The sequence below is a fragment of the Oncorhynchus mykiss genome, chromosome 30 (assembly GCF_057628025.1).
Source record: "Oncorhynchus mykiss isolate SJ-2025 chromosome 30, ASM5762802v1, whole genome shotgun sequence".
Lineage (NCBI taxonomy): Eukaryota > Metazoa > Chordata > Actinopteri > Salmoniformes > Salmonidae > Oncorhynchus > Oncorhynchus mykiss.
In genome coordinates this window covers 34,849,029-34,867,722 of record NC_143051.1, presented here as the reverse complement: position 1 = coordinate 34,867,722, position 18,694 = coordinate 34,849,029, and the positions used below count along the sequence as shown (strand labels likewise).

The 18,694-nt window shown below is 43.5% G+C and overlaps 2 protein-coding genes across 5 annotated transcripts in view; both read right to left on the bottom strand.

Annotated features, from left to right (window-relative positions):
• Positions 1-11,912, bottom strand: part of LOC110489267 (E3 ubiquitin-protein ligase RNF19B) — a 24,978-nt gene extending 13,066 nt beyond the window's left edge. The window contains exons 1-2 of one of the 2 annotated variants that reach the window (XM_036971070.2): positions 10,866-11,594; positions 10,005-10,129 (exon numbers count right to left, since the gene is read on the bottom strand). The gene's annotated coding sequence lies outside the window, so the exon portion shown is untranslated. Of the gene's footprint in view, positions 1-10,004; positions 10,130-10,865 lie in introns of both variants that reach the window. The other variant, XM_036971068.2, reaches the window with a different exon arrangement.
• Positions 11,725-18,694, bottom strand: LOC110489317 (adenylate kinase 2, mitochondrial). Of its 3 annotated transcripts, none has more exons than XR_002468549.3 (7): positions 17,954-18,161; positions 15,148-15,273; positions 14,848-14,958; positions 14,463-14,557; positions 14,034-14,106; positions 12,920-13,353; positions 11,725-11,912 (listed from the first exon to the last, which is right to left on the bottom strand). XR_002468549.3 is itself a non-coding variant. In XM_021562042.3 (7 exons), exons 1-7 carry the CDS (start codon positions 18,050-18,052, stop codon positions 11,905-11,907), a joined length of 717 nt encoding a protein of 238 aa, XP_021417717.1. In that variant the 5' UTR covers positions 18,053-18,694; the 3' UTR covers positions 11,725-11,904. The 3 variants fall into 3 exon arrangements, 2 of the variants coding, with proteins under 2 accessions (XP_021417717.1, XP_021417715.1); XM_021562042.3 differs by having other exon boundaries at positions 13,149-13,353; positions 17,954-18,694; XM_021562040.3 differs by having other exon boundaries at positions 13,081-13,353.

The window sequence follows — 18,694 nt, the reverse complement described above, 5'->3', positions numbered from 1 at the left end:
AATTGTCCATAGCATTGAAGGTCCCCAAGAACACAATGGCCTCCATCATTCTTAAATGGAAGAAGTTTGGAACCACCAAGATTCTTCCTAGAGATGGATGCCTGGCGGCCAAACTGAGCAATATTGGGAGAAGGGCCTTGGTCAGGGAGGTGATCAAGAACCAGATGGTCACTCTAACAGAGCTCCAGAGATCCTTTGTGGAGAAGGGAGAACCTTCCAGAAGGACAAACATCTCTGCAGCACTCCACCACTACTCATTAAAAGGCACATGACAGCCTGCTTCGAGTTAGCCAAAAGGCACCTAAAACTCTCAGACCATGAGAAACAAGATTCACTGGTCTGATCAAATCAAGATTGATCTCTTTAGCCTGAATGCCAAGCATCACGTCTGGAGGAAACCAGGCACCATCCCTACGGTGAAGCATGGTGGTGGCAGCATCATGCTGTGGGGATGTTATTCAGCGGCAGGGACTTGGAGACTAGTCAGGATGGAGGGAACGATGACCGGCGCAAAGTACAGTGATGAAAACCTGCTCCAGAGGTGCTCATGACCTCAGACTGGGGCAAAGGGTCACCTTCCAACAAGACAATGACCCTAAGAACACAGCCAAGACAATGCAGGAGTGGCTTCGGGAGAAGTGTGAAGGTCCTTGAGAGGCCCAGCCAGAGCCCTGACTTGAACCCAATCGAACATCTCTGGAGAGACCTGAAAATATCTGTGCAGCGACGCTCCCCATCCAACATGACAGAGCTTGGGAGGATCTGCAGAGAAGAATGAGAGACACTTCCCAAATACAGGTGCGCCAAGCTTGTACCATCATTCCCAAGAAGACTCAAGGCTGTAATCGCTGCCAAAAGTGCTTCAACAAAGTACTGAGTAAAGAGTCTGAATACTTATGTAAATGTGATATTGCCTTTTTTTATGGGGTATTGTGTGTAGATTGATGAGGGGGAAAAAATGATTTAATCGATTTTAGAATAAGGCTGTAACGTAACAAAATGTGGAAAAAGTCAAGGGGTCTGAATACTTTCCGAATGCACTGTACACTATGCACACGCACAGCTAGCATAATCACTGATAAAAACTTGCTCATTGACTCACACTTACTAATGATAATGACAATGTATCTTGAAGGGGAAGCAAACATATTAATCAGTCCAATTACCTTCTATATTATTTAACCTCTATCATTCCTTCTCGTTCTTTCTCTCATCTGCTCTTCTCTTGTCTCGCTCCGTCAATATGAAACCCTCTCTCTCTCTCACACACACACAGTCTCGAGCTGCTCTCCACTTCACACTGGGCTGCTAATGCGGTTGCCATGCCGATGCTCACTATGAGCCGAGCAATGAGCGACCCACTCAGTGACTCTGGCACTTACGTGCACACACACACACACACGCACGCACACACACACACCACATGTACTCTTGTAATTTATAGATAATGTAGACATTGGTAATTACAGTACTGCTTAATGTAGGTGTGTATTTATACAGTGTTATAGGTGAGTGTGTGTCTGTATGCAGATAATGTTATGCTAAGTTAAGGAGAAAGGATGAGAGAATGAGAGTTATGAGGGTTGATATTCAGAACCTGTGCCACTGTCTAAGGTAGCACACCCACCTTCTAAGCACACACACTGAGTCATAACAGAGTCCTGGCCTGATTTTCTCCTCCTACAGTATACCTGGCCTCTGGACTACAGGTCCATAGTGTACTGGTTGATCCTCTCTCTAGACTACAAGGCAAATATGATTCTGATTCAAGTAGTAGCCTCTGAGTGCAGGAGGCTGAAACAGACACAGAGAGAGGATCAATCAGTATGTGTACTGACTCATAAAACATTAGACTTCAGCCCTTGTTGACAGAAGGGTATATGGGAAAGGGCTAACATAGATACTGTATATAGCTAGCCATGATTGATTGAAATACTATTGGTACATGTAACCACGCCAGCCCAGAAACCTCCACATCCCGTTTCTTCACCTGTGGGATCGTCTGAGACCAGCCACCCGGACAGCTGATGAAACTGTGGGTTTAGTACAACCGAAGAATTTCTGCACAAACTGTCAGATCCATCTCAGGGAAGGTCATCAGCGGGCAAACGCTCACCTTCGATGACCACTGGCACGCTGGAGAAGTGTGCTCTTCACGGATAATTCCCGGTTTCAACAGATGGCACACAGCGTGTATGGCGTCATGTGGGCGAGTGGTTTGTTGATGTCAACGTTGTCAACAGAGTGCCCCATGGTGGCAGTGGGGTTATGGGATGGGCAGGCATAAGCTTCGGACAACGAACATAATTGCATTTTATAAATGGCCATTTGAAAGCACAGCGCCATTCATCCGCCGCCATCACCTCACGTTTCAGCATTATAATGCACGATCCCATATCTGTACACAATTCCTGGAAGTTGAAAATGTCCCAGATCTTCCATGGCCTGCATCCTCAGCAGACATGTTACCCATTGAGCATGTTTTGGATGCTCTGGATCGACGTGCACAACAGCGTGTTCCAGTTCCCGCCTATATCCAGCAACTTCGCACAGCCATTGAAGGGTGGAACATTTCACAGGCCACAATCAACAGCCTGATCAACTCTATGTGAAGGCGATGTGTCATGCTGCATGAGGCAAATGATACACTCCAGATACTGACTGGTTTTCTGATCCACTCCCCAACCTTTTTATAAGGTACCTGTGACCAACATGTATTCCCTGTCATGTGAAATCTATAGATTAGGGCCTAATGAATTTATTTCAATTGACTGATTTCCATATGAACTGCAACTCAGTAAAATCTTTGAAATTGTTGCATGTTGAGTTTATAGTTTTGTTCAGTGCAGTATCTAAAGTTTTGTGTGATATAGAGAGAGAGGGGTGTGAGTGAGGAGGCATGGCAGATGGGCATAAACAGGCTGAAGACTCAGTGGTCTGGATTCTGTGATCAGCACACTCTTTGTCCCTCACTTTTCCTCCCACCCGACTGCTGCTCACTGGCTCACACACACACACACACACACACACACACACACACACACAATCTCTCACTGTGATGAACAATTACACTAATGAAATTGTTTTCTTTTGCCTCTGAGCAGCTCTCTAGCTTGTCTTCTGCATTAAAAACCTCTCAGACAAGTCAAATATTGTTATCCTTGCTGCTGCACTGTGAGTCAACTGTATGCATAGCCTCTCATCCTCTTAACAGAGACATTTCTCTTTTTGGACATTAAGTGGGGCCAGTTTGTTCTTTCAGTTTGTTTGGCCTAGTCTAAGCATTTCTGTCTGCGGAAGACACTGAAACTGTACAATCTGAGCACTTTAGGATCCGACATCCTTCCCAGGGGCCCTATGAACCTACATCTACACACATTCACATACACAAACTTACTGTAAATCATTTAGGCGTAATATACACTACCATTCACTTAGAAAGGTCCTTGTTTTTGAAAGAAAAGTCATTTTTTTGGTCCATTAAAATAACATCAAATTGATCAGAAATACAGTGTAGACATTGTTAATGTTGTAAATGACTATTACAGCCGGAAACGGCATATTTTTTTATGGAATATCTACATAGACGTACAGACGGCCATTATCAGCAACCATCACTCCTGTGTTCCAGTGACAAGTTGTGTTAGCTTATCCAAGTTTATCATTTCAAAAGGCTAATTTATCATTACAAAACCCTTTTGACATTATGTTAGCACAGCTGAAAACTGTAGTGCTGATTAAAGAAGCAATAGAAAAAGCCATATCTCAGACTGGCCAATAAAAAGAAAAGATTAAGATGGGCAAAAGAAAACAGACACTGGACAGAGGAACACTGCCTAGAAGGCCATCATCCCGGAGTTGCCTCTGTTCACGTTGAGACTCATGTTTTGCGTGTACTATTTAATGAAGCTGCCAGTTGAGGACTTGTCAGGTGTCTGTTTCTCAAACTAGACGCTCTAATGTACATGTCCTCTTGCTCAATTGTACACCAGGGCCTCCCACTCCTCTTTCTATTCTGGTTAGAGCCAGTTTGCGCTGTTCTGTGAAGGGAGTAGTACACAGCGTTGTACGAGATCTTCAGTTTCTTGACAATTTCTCCATGGAATAGCCTTCATTTCTCAGAACACAAATAGACTGACGAGTTTCAGAAGAAATTCTTTGTTTCTGGACATTTTGAGCGTGTAATCGAACCCACAAATGCTGATGCTCCAGATACTCAACTAGTCTAAAGAAGGACAGTTTTATTGCTTCTTTAATCAGGACAACAGTTTTCAGCTGTGCCAACATAATGGCAAAAGGGTTTTCTAATGATCAATTAGCCTTTTAAAATGATAAACTTGGATTAGCTAACACAACGTGCCATTGGAACACAGGAGCGATGGTTGCTGATAATGGACCTATATACACCTATGTACATATTCCATAAAATAATCTTCAGTTTCCAGCTACAATAGTAATTTATAACATTAACAATGTCTACACTGTATTTCTGGTCAATTTGATGTTATTATAATGGACAAAAACAATGGTTTTCTTTCAAAAACAAGGACATTTCTATGTGACCCCAAACTTTTGAACGGTAGTGGAGCTTTGCTACCGAAATACCTGATAGTTGTTACACAAGCCGCTGAGTCACTTAGAGCTGAAAGCCGCTGAGTCACATAGAGCTGAAATGCTGCTGAGTCACTTAGAGCTGAAAGCCACTGAGTCACTTAGAGCTGAAATGCTGCTGAGTCACTTAGAGCTGAAAGCCGCTGAGTTACTTAGAGCTGAAATGCTGCTGAGTCACTTAGAGCTGAAAGCCACTGAGTCACTTAGAGCTGAAATGCTGCCGAGTCACTTAGAGCTGAAAGCCGCTGAGTTACTTAGAGCTGAAATGCTGCTGAGTCACTTAGAGCTGAAAGCCGCTGAGTCACTTAGAGCTGAAATGCTACTGAGTCACTTAGAGCTGAAATGCTGCTGCAGCAGAGCTGTGTTGGGGATATACTTAACAAGCCTCTGCAAATACATTATGCAAAATGAAGACAATAAAAGCATGGGTTTCTTTTTTCCCAGGGACATCCAACCAAAGTCAAAGGGAAGACTGGGAAAGTTCCTATTATACTGTTGTGCTATATTTCAAGTGTTTCCCTTTGGCTACTTTGATTATGCTTTATAAAAATAAAGAGAAATACAGAAATTACTCACAAAATTGTTTTATTCATATTATTCAGGGATTTGGTTGATATTCAGGGATGCAGCAACACAATCAAAGGGTGCATTGTATCGTACTGATACAGTAGTACTGTACTCCAGTAGGCCTAAAAGTCAATGAAGCTCACCACCACACAAACCATCCGATTCACATCGGTGTGTTGTTTGTGTACAAAGACTGACAGAGTGTTTGGCAAGCTAATTAGCTGGTTTGTAGTGATACTTCCTAAAGCCTCTGTAAGCCCTGAGCTGTAACTGAGGACTGAGGCCTGTGTCTCTGGATGGAGCAAGTGGTCTCTGTGAACTCAGATTTACTGGTTTAATGTTCTAAGTTCATTAGAGCAGAAGGGCGTAATAAAACAAAATGGTGACAGGGTGAGGCAGTGAGATGCCCCTCTGGCTAGAGAGACAGATGCAACTCAGTGTGTCCTTCTGACTTAATCTCCTGGCAGGACCTAATACAGAGGGAGGTAACAGAGTGAACTGCCCCTCTGGCTACGACACAGTTATACACCCCTCTTTCAACCTCGCCTCTCCTCTCTCTCCCTCTTGTTCCTTCTCGCTCTTTCTAGGTCTCCCTCTCGTTCCTCTCGCTCTGTGACAAGGGCATCGTCATGTCTCAGTAGCTCGCTAGAAGGGCTGGGCAGGCCAACGCCGCTGCCGCATCCAAACACCAGGCCAGTTGAGTCATGTCACGATGTGATGATATTACATGCTGACTGGGTTAAAAAAGGAAACATTTCCTTCTGTTCAGCTAAAAGCTCCATTATCTAGTTACCTATTGATTCATAGAGTTTGGAGGCCATTTGGTGGCCTTGTGGAGCCCTCCCACACTTTCAGTAATGGTAGATGTGGGAGTTTGAAGAGTTGTGTGCCAGAGACAGTCGTGGGCCATTCTGTGGAAGCACCTAGAGAAACCCGACTTTGTGATTCCTCTGCAGAACTGAAGCTGGCAGCGATGAGCTTGTCTGCAGTGGACAGTCAATCAAGCATTCAAACAAAATGAAGCAAAATAAATACCCTGGAATACCCCCATCCCAAGCACTCGAACGCACATGAGACGCACCCACATACTTATACACCCAGTCGTACACACATTACAGACACGTCGTCAAACACAAACACACATGCGCGCATACACACACACACTTAAGTCTTACATGTATGGGGCGGCAGGTAGCCTAGTGGTTAGAGCTTTGGGCCAGTAACCAAAAGGTTGCTAGATTGAATACCTGAGCTGACAAGGTATAAAAGTTAGAGGAGCCTTCAGGAGGCAAACTGAACGTTTCATGTGAAGCCTGGAGAAGCCACAGTGGCAGAGCGCAGGCCCAGGCCCAGACCCAGACCCAGGCCCCAGCTCCACAGCCATAGCTCACTGAGCTCCAATCCACAAACACCGATCAGGGTCTACCAACTGACCAGTGGGCATGAAAGTCAGGGAGGGGATGGGTAATTCGAGGGGGGAAGAGAATGAAGGAGAAGGCGGAGAGACGTGTCAGTTAGGACAGTGCATGTGAGTGGGGACAGAGATGTCACATAGGCCTATTATGGTCGACTTCCAGGCGACTGTAACCTGAAGCTTGTGGGCCTTAACAAACTATGATTGTGAGAATAGTTCCACTATATTGGACTTCAGACTAGTAATGACCTCAGCATTTCTAATAAATAGAGGTCGCTTATGGGAATATACAGTTGAAGTCGGAAGTTTACATACACTTAGGTTGGAGTCATTCAAACTCGTTTTTCAACCACCCCACAAATTTCTTGTTAACAAACTATAGTTTTGGCAAGTCGGTGAGGACTTAGTGCATGACACAAGTCATTTTTTCTAACAATTATTTGCAGACAGATTATTTCACTTATAATTCACTGTGTCACATTTCCAGTGGGTCAGGAGTTTACAAACACTAAGTTGACTGTGCCTTTAAACAGCTTGGAAAATTCCAGAAAATTATGGCATGGCTTTAGAAGCTTCTGATAGGCTAATTGTCATCCTTTGAGTCAATTGGAGGTGTACCTGTGGATTATTTCAAGGCCTATCTTCAAACTCAGTGCCTCTTTGCTTGACATCATGGTTAAATCAAAAGAAATCAGCCAAGACCTCAGAATTTTTTTTGTAGATCTCAACAAGTCTGGTTCATCCTTGGGAGCAATTTCCAAACACCTGAAGGTACCACGTTCATCTGTACAAACAATAGTATGCAAGTATAAACACCATGGGACCACGCAGCCGTCATTCCGCTCAGGAAGGAGACGCGTTCTGTCTCCTAGAGATGAACATACTTTGATGCAAAAAGTGCAAATCAATCCCAGAACAATAGCAAAAGACCTTGTGAAGATGCTGGAGGAAACAGGTACAAAAGTATCTATATCCACAGTAAAACGAGGCCTATATCGACATAACCTGAAAGGCCGCTCAGCAAGGAAGAAGCCACTGCTCCAAAACTGCCATAAAAAAGCCAGACTACGGTTTGCAACTGCACATGGGGACAAATATCGTACTTTTTGGAGAAATGTCCTCTGGTCTGAAGAAACAAAAATAGAACTGTTTGGCCATAATGACCAAACATAATTTGGAGGAAAAGGGGGAGGCTTGCAAGCCGAAGAACACCATCCCAACCGTGAAGCACGGGGGTGGCAGCATCATGTTGTGGTGTGGATTGCTGCAGGAGAGACTGGTGCACTTCACAAAATAGATGGCATCATGAGGTAGGACAATTATGTGGATATATTGAAGCAACATCTCAAGACAAGCTTGGTCGCAAATGGGTCTTCCAAATGGACAATGACCCCAAGCATACTTCCAAAGTTGAGGCAAAATGGCTTAAGGACAACAAAGTAAAGGTATTGGAGTGGCCATCACAAAGCCATGACCTCAATCCTATAGAACATTTGTGGGCAGAACTGAAAAAGCGTGTGCAAGCAAGGAGGCCTACAAACCTGACTGAGTTACACCAGCTCAGTCAGGAGGAATGGGCCAAAACTCACCCAACTTATTGTGGGAAGCTTGTGGAAGGCTGCACGAAACGTTTGACCCAAGTCAAACAATTTAAAGGCAATGCTACCAAATACCAATTGGGTGTATGTAAACTTCTGACCCAATGGGAATGTGATGAAAGAAATAAAAGCTGAAATAAATCACTCTACTATTATTCTGACATTTCACATTCTTAAAATAAAGTGGTGATCCTAACTGACCTAAAACAGGGAATTTTTACTAGGATTAAATGTCAGGAATTATGAAAAACTGAGTTGAAATGTATTTGGCTAAGGTGTATGTAAACGTCCGACTTCAACTGTAGTTGTGGGGAAGTGAGTATTGCTTTTCTGTTAGTTGTTGAGGACAGATGGTAACTAGAGCAAGCAGCTGGATATCATGCTTTCAGGGTTGCATGTCGTCACCTCTTTTCTAGCTCAACGGAATGATACACTACATGGCCAAAGGTATGTGGCTGTCAAAAGCGCAGGGCTGTCAAGTTCTTCCACACCGATCTTGACAAACCCTTTCTGTATGGACCTTGCTTTGTGCACGGGGGCATTGTCATGCTGAAACAGGAAAGGGCCATCCCCAAAATGTTGCCACAAAGTTGGAAGCACAGAATCGTCTAGAATGTCATTGTATGATGTAGCATTAATATTTCCCTTTACTGGAACAAAGGGGCCTAGCCCAAACCATGAAAAACAGCCCCAGACCATTATTCCTCCTCCACCAAACTGTACAGTTGGCACTATGCAGTTGGGCAGGTAGCGTTCTCCTGGCATTCGCCAAAAATCCAGATGTCCGTCGGATTACCAGATGTTGAAGCGTGATTCGTCAATCCAGAGAACGCATTTCCACTGCTCCAAAGTCCAATGGTGGCGAGCTTAACACCACTCCAGCCGACGCTTGGCATTGAGCATGGTGATCTTAGGCTTGTGTGAGGTTGTCCGGTCATGGAAACCCATTTCATTAAGCTCCTGACGAACAGTTATTGTGCTGACGTTGCTTCAAGCGGCAGTTTGGAACTCGGTAGTGAGTGTTGCAACAGACAGACATTTTTACGCACTACGTGCTTCAGCACTCGGCGGTCTCGTTCTGTGAGCTTGTGTGGTCTACCTCTTCGCAGTTGACGCTTTTGCTCCTAGACGTTTCCACTTCACAATAACAGCACGAACTGTTGACCGGGGCAGCTCTAGCAGGGCTGAAATTCTACAAACTGACTTGTTGGAAAGGTGGCATCCTATGATGGTGCCACCTTAAAAGTCACTGAGCTCTTCAGTAGGCCATTCCACTGCCAATGTTTGTCTATGGAGATTGCATGGCTGTGTGCTCAATTTGATACACCTTTCAGCAATGGGTGTGGCTGAAATAGCCAAATCCACTCATTTGAAGGAGTGTCAACATACTTCTGTATATATAATGTATTAATATCCTGTCCTCAATAATGCTTTTGGGACAAACAGGGGAGTGGTGGTACCAGGAATGAATGAGTGAAAGAGTGAGGGGGTGAGAGAGGACAAAATTGAGAATGAGAAGGCATATGACACAACTGGCACTTTGAAATAGAGATGTCAAAAAATGTTCAGAGGAGCTAAGCAGTAGTTCACCTGACACTACTGTACAAACATACATGAACAAAAATATAAATGCAACAATTTCAACGATTTTAGTGAGTTAGTGATCATATAAGGAAATCAGTCAATTGAAATAAATTCATTAGGCTCTACTCTATGGATTGCACAAGGCTTGGCATAGTCCCACCCAATGGGGAGCCAAGCCCAGCCAATCAGAATGAGTTTTTCCCCACAAAGTTTTTTTTTTTTTTACATACAGAAATACTGGGTGGCTTGTCTCAGACAATCCCGCAGGTGTAGAAGCCGTATGTGGAGGTCCTGGGCTGGCGTGGTTACACGTGGTCTGCGGTTGTGAGGACGGTTGGACGTATTGCCAAATTCTCTAAAACAACATTGGAGGTGGCATATGTTAGAGAAATTATCATTCAATTCTCTGGCAACAGCTCTGGTGGACAGTCCTGCAGTCAGCATGTCAATTGCACACTCTCTCAAAACCTGAGACATCTCTGCCATTGTGTTGTGTGAGAAAACTGCACATTTTAGAGTGGCCTGTTATTGTCCCCAGCACAAGGTGCACCTGTGTAATGATCATGCTTTTTAATAAGCTTCTTGAAATGCCACACTGGTCAGTGGATGGATTATCTTGGCAAAGGAGAAATGCTCACTAACACAGCTGTAAACAAATTTAGGCACATTTTAGAGAAATATGCTTTAGGTGCATATGGAATATTTCTGTGATCTTAAATTTCATCTCATGAAACATAGGGCCAACACTTTACATGTAGCGTTTATATTTTTGTTCAGTGGACATAAACCCAAACGCTTAGTATGTACTATAGTACACTATCACCAGCCATGACTCACTGTAATTTTGTATTACTCAAGAATGAGCAGTCAGAACATGCACAACAATATGGGATATATACAATTGGCTGTTCATAAAAACTGACCATGTAACGGACAGTAACACTTCTGTTAGAGTTAAGATGTGTTACTTCCCATAATGTAGCCTACCAGGTAAGCAACAGAGCGACATGACATTCCAAGCCACAAAAAATCGGAATATCTTGAACATGTTGCAATTCGTGTCAAGGCCCAATAAGGCAGACTAGTCTTACCTGAAGGGTTGGTACGAGACCGTTTTCTGGGATCCGCTGTGAATGTTCATTCGTCAATGGCGATGGGCTGCGATCGCTTGCTTTGGGAATGTTGAAATATTCGTTGTCTAGGCGATGTCATCTCAACCTCCTATACGGGGCCTGACACGCTGTTCCTAAAATATCAAATGGAGTATGTATAGATTATGAAATGCAGATCGCGTCCTGTCCCGTTTTAGGAGAGCAACAGAAGAATCTCCGCAGCCTCCTTTGCCTTCTCATGGAGGAAAGCCCCAGTCCGTGACGCCACAAACCGAGAACAAGGAAACCCCACCCGTCTGTGGTGTTGTCACCATCGAACGCTCAAAATGAATGTACAGTGCTTGGAAATAAACCAGGTTAAAGTCCATTTGGGGTTCTGTGTAATGATATCGCCTGAAACTTGCTTACCATTATTTGTGTAGAGTTCCCAGAAATAATTTGAAATCATAAGAAATTTCTTAGCGCAGTCGATTAGATATGGCAAATGTAGCCTACTGAATTCTCAAACTTTCCAGATATGATTGAGTGCTAGCGCAATGTACTTGGATCCAGTTCCTCAAATGACATCTTTCAGTCTATAATACTTTGAGATTTTCCTGACCAGGTAACCTGATGGGGAAAAACTTCTAGCCCTAGTACACATTTGCCAAGTATGAATGTTAGCCAAATCACTATGCAGGCTAATGCAAACTGTATTATGTTCCATAAAGACATCCACCCAGCCATGTACAATATGCAACATAAACCATGATATTGAGGTAATTGCAGTTGAGTTATTAGTAGCAAGTAAGGCAATATTATATTAGTTATACAGCACAAAAGGGAGGCTACAAAATTGTCATGATTGTAGAAAAGCATCTTTTTATTAGAAGGGAAACATAAGTCACTTCCAAGATTGCTTCACTAATTAATGGTAGATTGCACTGCATTATGCTCACTCATCCTCCAGAAACATCTCACAATGAAGTGCTACAGTACAACATGTCCTCCTTCCTCCGCTTGCTCCCATTGCCAGGATTCAATCAGCTGGGGGAAAAGAAAAAAGGGTGAATTTAAACATGAGACAATTGCAAATTCTAACAAAATACTGAGTTTTGGGTCATTCAAAGCAGCAAGAAGCAGAACATGTACAGACAAGTTGCACCACTGGACATATAAAGGCCCTTGTATGTGTTCAATTTAACAATCCTGTCCATCTAGTGCAATTAACTACCATAAAGAGTCAGCCGTCAGGCTTTACATGAGTTTTAATTAACACTGCACCACAACACGACTTAGCAGCACATTAACAATCATTTGCCCGTATCAAACTTGACGACAGGAACTAAAAGCAGAATTCAATAATCATTGTTTTGATACTTAACATTATCTAGTCAAGCTAGGAAAATTTCCACAGCAAGCCTACTGGCCAATATAGCTTTACACAATACAACTGCTATTGTTTTCTGACTACCATGAGAACATCATGCAGTCACATTCAAAGGCAATAAGTCACAATCGGCATGCAGATGTTTCATCCAAATGCAGAGATCACAGTTGACTACAGAGAGGGAGAAGGGACAAAAATCTAGAAAGGAAAGGACAAATGAGTCAACAGGTAGCCTATTTATAGAGCGGGATGGAAATCGTATCAATGGGAACATAAAAATAGTGTTGGTTAACAGGAACTAAATATACATCGGTATGACAGGTACTTTTTGTTTGTGGCTATGCTCTAGAAAAAAAAGGCATGCTTTCAGTTTCACTAACCAAAGAACATCAATGCACACCAAGTGTCAAAGTACAAGAGTCAAGTAGATAATTCATTTCTGAGTAGACTGACATTCGCATCATCTATCCCCGTCATTAATTTTTCAAACTAATGACATCACATTAAGATGTATTACATTTACTGTAATGCATTTTTAATCACGTCCATATTCCCTACAGCTTGCTCAATTTAATCCAAGTACAAGGGCCATCACAATGAAGATACATTTCCACCAATATGTATACCTGACCCAAGGGGGACGTTACACTTATCTTATACACACCATTATAAAATCAGCTATTCTCTGTAGTTTCCGGGGAAAGTCCTAGTAGAGGAGCGCATTCAAATACAAGTACACCCCACCAGAAAGTAGAGCCGTAGAGAACGGAGCACAGACTAGTCCCGAGGAGGAGAGTTGGAAAGCTAGACGAAAGGAGCACGGACCAGAGTCCTGAGAGTGAAGAAGCGACTGAAGTGGAAGGGAGCTTAGACGAAGAGCACCAGGTCTTTACAGGGGGCGGCTGTAGCCGAGGAGAAGGCGGCGAGGATGGAGGCGAAGACGACGTCGGGGGACTGGGCAGCGTCGACGGCCTTGTGCAGGCCGCGGGCGCTGTAGTACTTGACTAAGGGCACCGTCTGCCGGTGGTAGGCCTCTAGCCGCGAGCGCAGCGTCGACGCGTTGTCGTCGCTGCGGCGCATCAGCGGCTGCCCTGTCACCTGATGGGGGACAGAGAGAGAAGACATTAGGGTTCATATGACTGAAAAGCGCCATATTGGTTTCTCTCCCGTTATTTATTTCTCTCTTCCTCCCAACACTTTCAGTGTTCACAGATCTATACAAATTTGATAGGTTTAAGAAATATGGTGAGGGCTCCCTCTAGCCCTCCAGATGGTCAAGTGCATCTTCTACCATATTAATTACCTCCTATCCAGTCCTTTCGGATCTATGATGAACACAGAAGGGCTTGTGAAGGCCTTGAGCGGTGTCAAAGATTTCCAAGCCAGTAGCACCGATCTACATCTCTGGGTACCACACTAGAACCCTTTTGATTTGTGTGTTGAAAGCCATTTCTGTGCATCTGTAACAAGAGCTCAAAGCCACCTGCACGGAACAACTCCTAGCCAAGGGATTGTGTGTCACAACACTTGTGAAAGAGTCTTTTCAAATGAGCCACTACATTCTTCATATGACAGACACACACTTCTATAAGAACACACACGTTAAAAGTTAATATTTGTTCAAACACTGAGCGGGCACACACTTTTTGAAGTGCAAATTGACCCAGAAACATTTGAAAACATGTGATTAAAGGATTATACAACCAGCTTCCTCTGGGTTCTACAATAGAAGTAGGGTTTCCAGACTCAGAAAGGGGGACGTTCGTCAAGGTACTTACGTCATCCTTCATGGGCTCTTTGGGTGGATTGAACTCCTCGTGGTAGGAGCGACCACTGGGCTGGTGAATTAGTCTGAGGGGGGAGAAAGTTAATGGGCCACATGGTTTAACACCATTTCAACAACACTCCCATCCTCCATCAAGCCCAACCACACTGCCATTGGCCCACATTTTACACCACATAATGGCCACACAAAGAACCCCTTTTGACATGCGAATGTGAACATTTGGAATGGACTATAGCCAAATTATTTCCTCTGTATGAAGCCGTGTCCTCAATAAAGATCACTGTTTGTTGTGGATTAAGGAGGCATTGCTCCATTTCATGACAATTTCTCCAACAAATGGTCTATAATAACTGGATCAAACCACAGGTCACCGCAGCACGTCTCCCCCTCTCTTCTCCCGCTATACAATATTTGGTCCTACCTGCCACAGATCCTGCGCACCAGTAGGGAGTCATCGACGGAGAACTCAATCACAGAGTCCAGCTTCTCTGTGCGCTTCTCCAGCAAGTCATCCAGCTAGGAGAGAGGGACTCATGAAACATGGGAGCAGGGAGAAAACAGGTTCATATGCCCAGTGATGTAGTCGAGGGTAAACGCAGTTTACACATCCTTTTCATTTTGCGCGACAGTTAACCCACCTTTTGCAGAAAAATGCATTGAAAGTGTAGGAAGCACTCTTTTTTTTCCACCGCGACCGGCAATCGGTTTAACCACTACATCACTGCATATGCTTGAGTAACAGCAAGAGACACTTTTGCTCTGGGAATTGACAGCAAAAATAGAGTCAGGCACCAACCAATCCTCACCATCTCTGCTTGTTTCACTGTGCGGGGGAATCCGTCCAATAGGAACCCCTTCTTACAGGGAGGCGTGTCCAGGTTCTTTTCTATGAGTTCTACCACCATCTCGTCACTGACCTATGAGTAAGTTGACAGTGATAAGCAGTGAGACAAAAAAAGGCATGAGAACACACAATTGGGACAGAGGTCCAAGTAAACCGGTCTCAGATTACCACTAATCTACAGAACCAGTGACACAAAACAGATTCATTCCTATTAAAATGAGCACAGAGACACGGTCAGAACTAACATATGAACACATCTTACCAGTTTCCCGGCATCCATGGTCTCCTTGAGCCTCTTGCCGAGCTCAGAGCCAGAGGCCACCATTGCCCTCAGCATGTCCCCCGTGGCCAGATGACACACACAGTACTGCTCTGCCAACCGAGGAGCCTGGGAGGGAGGGGGATTATTGGCATTAAGCCTAATGTTGCAAAGGCAACAGGGGTAGCATTTATGTAGCCATGTCTCATGTTTCAAAAGTGTAACTTGACAACTCTGAAGAAAAGTACAGCAACGCATTTCCACCCCCCAACATGTCAAACTAATACAACAGGCGAGAGTCCTTCAAGGCATTCAAGTCGTGCTGAATCTTAATAGTTGATAGCAACATCCCTCCAGCCTCCACCTATGACATGAGACTAATGTCTAGATGTATGTGGAGGGCATGGGACACTTCTGGAAAAACAAACGTGGGTTGAATAATTAAATGCCATAGCACATGCAGTACAGTTGTTTCAAGGAGACAACCGTGTTGCCATTTTGTTTTTAAATTTCACAGTGATGTTCAAGTTGCGCCACGACTGAGAGCTAAAGACCAAACCCCCAAGGGACTAAATACTTAAGAGCTTCCAAGCCAGACCACAAGTACAGTGCCTTCAGAAAGTATTCATACCCCTCGACTTATTCCACATTTTGTTGTGTTACAGGCTGAATTCAAAATGGATGAATATATATTTTTAATCTCACCCATCTACACACAATACCCCATAATGACACAATGTTTTTAGAAATGTTAGAAAATGTATGGAATTGAAATATCTAAATGACATAAGTACTCATACCACCGAGTCAACACATGTTAGAATCCCCTTTGGCAGCGATTACAGCTGTGAGTCTTTCTGGTTAAGTCTAAGAGCTTTGCACACCTGGATTGTACAATATTTGCCCATTATGCTGATCAACATTCTTCAAGCTCTCAAGTTGGTTGTTGATCACTGTTAGACAACCATTGTCAAGTCTTGCCATAGATTTTCATGCAGGTTTAAGACAAAACCGTAACTGAGCAACATTCACCGTCTTCTTGGTAAACAAATCCAGTGTATATTTGGCCTCATTTTAGACAATGAAAATTCATATCCCAGTGTCTGCTAGAAAGCAGACAACCTGGTTTTCCCTGTGCATAGCTCCATTTCGTAAACTTTTTTTTATCCTGAAAAACTCCAAGCCTTTATGATAACAAGCATAACCCATAATCGTAACATGATGCAGCCACCACTATGCTTGAAAATATAGATAGCGGTACTCTAATGTGTTGTATTTGACCCAAACTTAACACTGTCTATTCAGGACTAAAAGTGAATTGCTTTGCCACATTTTTTGCAGTATTACTTTAGAGCTTTGCTTCAGAATATTTTTATTTTCACTGTCAATTAGGTTAGTATTGTGGAGTAACTACAATGTCGATCCATCCTCAGTTTTCTATCATAGCCATTAAACGCTAACTGTTTGCAAGTCACCATTGCCCTCATGGTGAAATCCCTGAGCGACTTCCTTCCTTTCCAGCAACTGAGATAGGAAGGACACCTGTATCTTTGTAGTGACTGGGTGTATCCAAAGTGTAATTAGTATACTCAACGTCTTTTTAAAAATATTATTAATTTATTTATATTGTTACCCAGCTACCAATAGGTGCCCTTCTTTCCGATGCATTGGAAAACCTCCCTGGTCTTTGTGGTTGAATCTGTGTTTGAAATTCACTGCACGACCTTACAGATAATTAATTGTATGTGTAGGGTACAGAGATGAGGTAGTCATTTAGAAAGCATGTTAAACACTATTGCACACAGTCCATGCAACTTAAGCACATTTTTCCCCCTTAACTTATTTAGGCTTGCCATAACAACGGGGATGAATACTTAGAATCAAGACATTACAGCTTCTCAATTAATCAATTTTTTAAAGAATGTCAAATAAAACCATCCACAGGCCAGCCCCGAGTTGGGGCAACCCCGTCATAAGGTATTATGCGTCGGCCATTGACCCCCCAAAAACCTCAAATTATTCGCTTTTAAAAACTCAGGATGTAACAACCAAATAGGGGTATGAATACCTTCAGAAAGCACTGTGTCTGAACGCCCTACAGTACTTTAACCAACCTGTGCAACCCAAAAAATGGTAGTGTTTTATAAGGCAATGCTGTGCAGCTATCCAGCCACTACAGCAAGGAAGTACAGACGTCCCCAACTTCGGTCCTGGGAAGCTGCAGGTGTTCCAGCACAAACACATTTCAAACAAAACCATGAACAACCTATTGTTCTCCCGGACCAGAGACTCCCAGAAACTAAATAACAATTACACTGAGCTTATTGACAGGGAAGTCAATAGTCTACACGTTCATTGAACCTGGTTAGATCAAATGAAAGTAGTTGACTCTGGCCAGCTGGAGAGTATGATTAGCATAGTCACCTAATGGGACTTTGAAAGTCAGTTAAAAGGGCCCTTCATACAATACATTGGCATGCGACTCCAGAGACGAGTACCACATTGACTGTGTGCCAAAGTGTTGCAAGTTCACAAATCAAACTGGTCAGCACCAGATAACGTTAGTTCGAAGGGAAATGGCTACATTCATTCAACTTAACAAATGCTCATAACTTGTTAGCTAGGCTAGCTAACTACAACTTGCATTATACTTCCTCATCCGTCTGATCTAGAAACCCAATTCATTACACAAAACTTGGGAAAGCTATGCAAGCCAATTCAGAATGAACTTCAGGACAAGGTGTATACAGTTAGGTGGCAGTGTCGGCCATGCGGTCTCCCATTCCTGCACTTCGCATAACTCACTCACCTGTGTTCCTTTCCCAGCACCAGGGGGTCCGAGAAGGATTGCCCGAATTCCCTTTTTTACGTCGGACACTGCATCGTTCAACTGCACGCTGGGGGCCATGTTCACTTTAACCGTCCTTGTGCCACTTTTGTTATCTGCCAACTCGGCCACGAAAGGAAGTGTCAGCGACTTATTCCTTGCTGTTTAGGATTAAAGCCCGCCCCTTATTAGAAAATACTTCCCTCTCATTGGTCATTAGATGGCTCAGTCAAGCGTCCTACACGCTGATTTGCTGAAATAGTAAGCAAATTTCTTGTTATAACATCCGGGTTTTGCACATGCAATTACGGATGTTCTTTGGTGAGGGACCATAGAGATGTAAATGAACATTGTTATTAGTTAGACAGTTAGACAAATCTCTATTATTAATATTAATGGTGTAATATTATTATTATGGTTTCATTTGTCGGGAATTATTACAACAAGTACTGCATGCTGTGTGTAGAGGTGGCAGAGGAGGCTCAGGGACTGTTCTTAATCACTGCCAAGATGTGGTCGCTTTTCATTAGCCGTGGCATCACCCAGGTGGGCGCAAAACGTTCGCCAATGGAGGACCAGTACCTACGGAGAAGCAGGTCCTATGGAGGATCTGACCGTGGAGAAGCAGATGTGGTGCACTGACGAAGCGCTCCGTGTCTGTTTGTCAGACTATTTGTTTATCTCTGGCTCTACGGTCGATGCACCCCCTTCTGAAGCTACAGT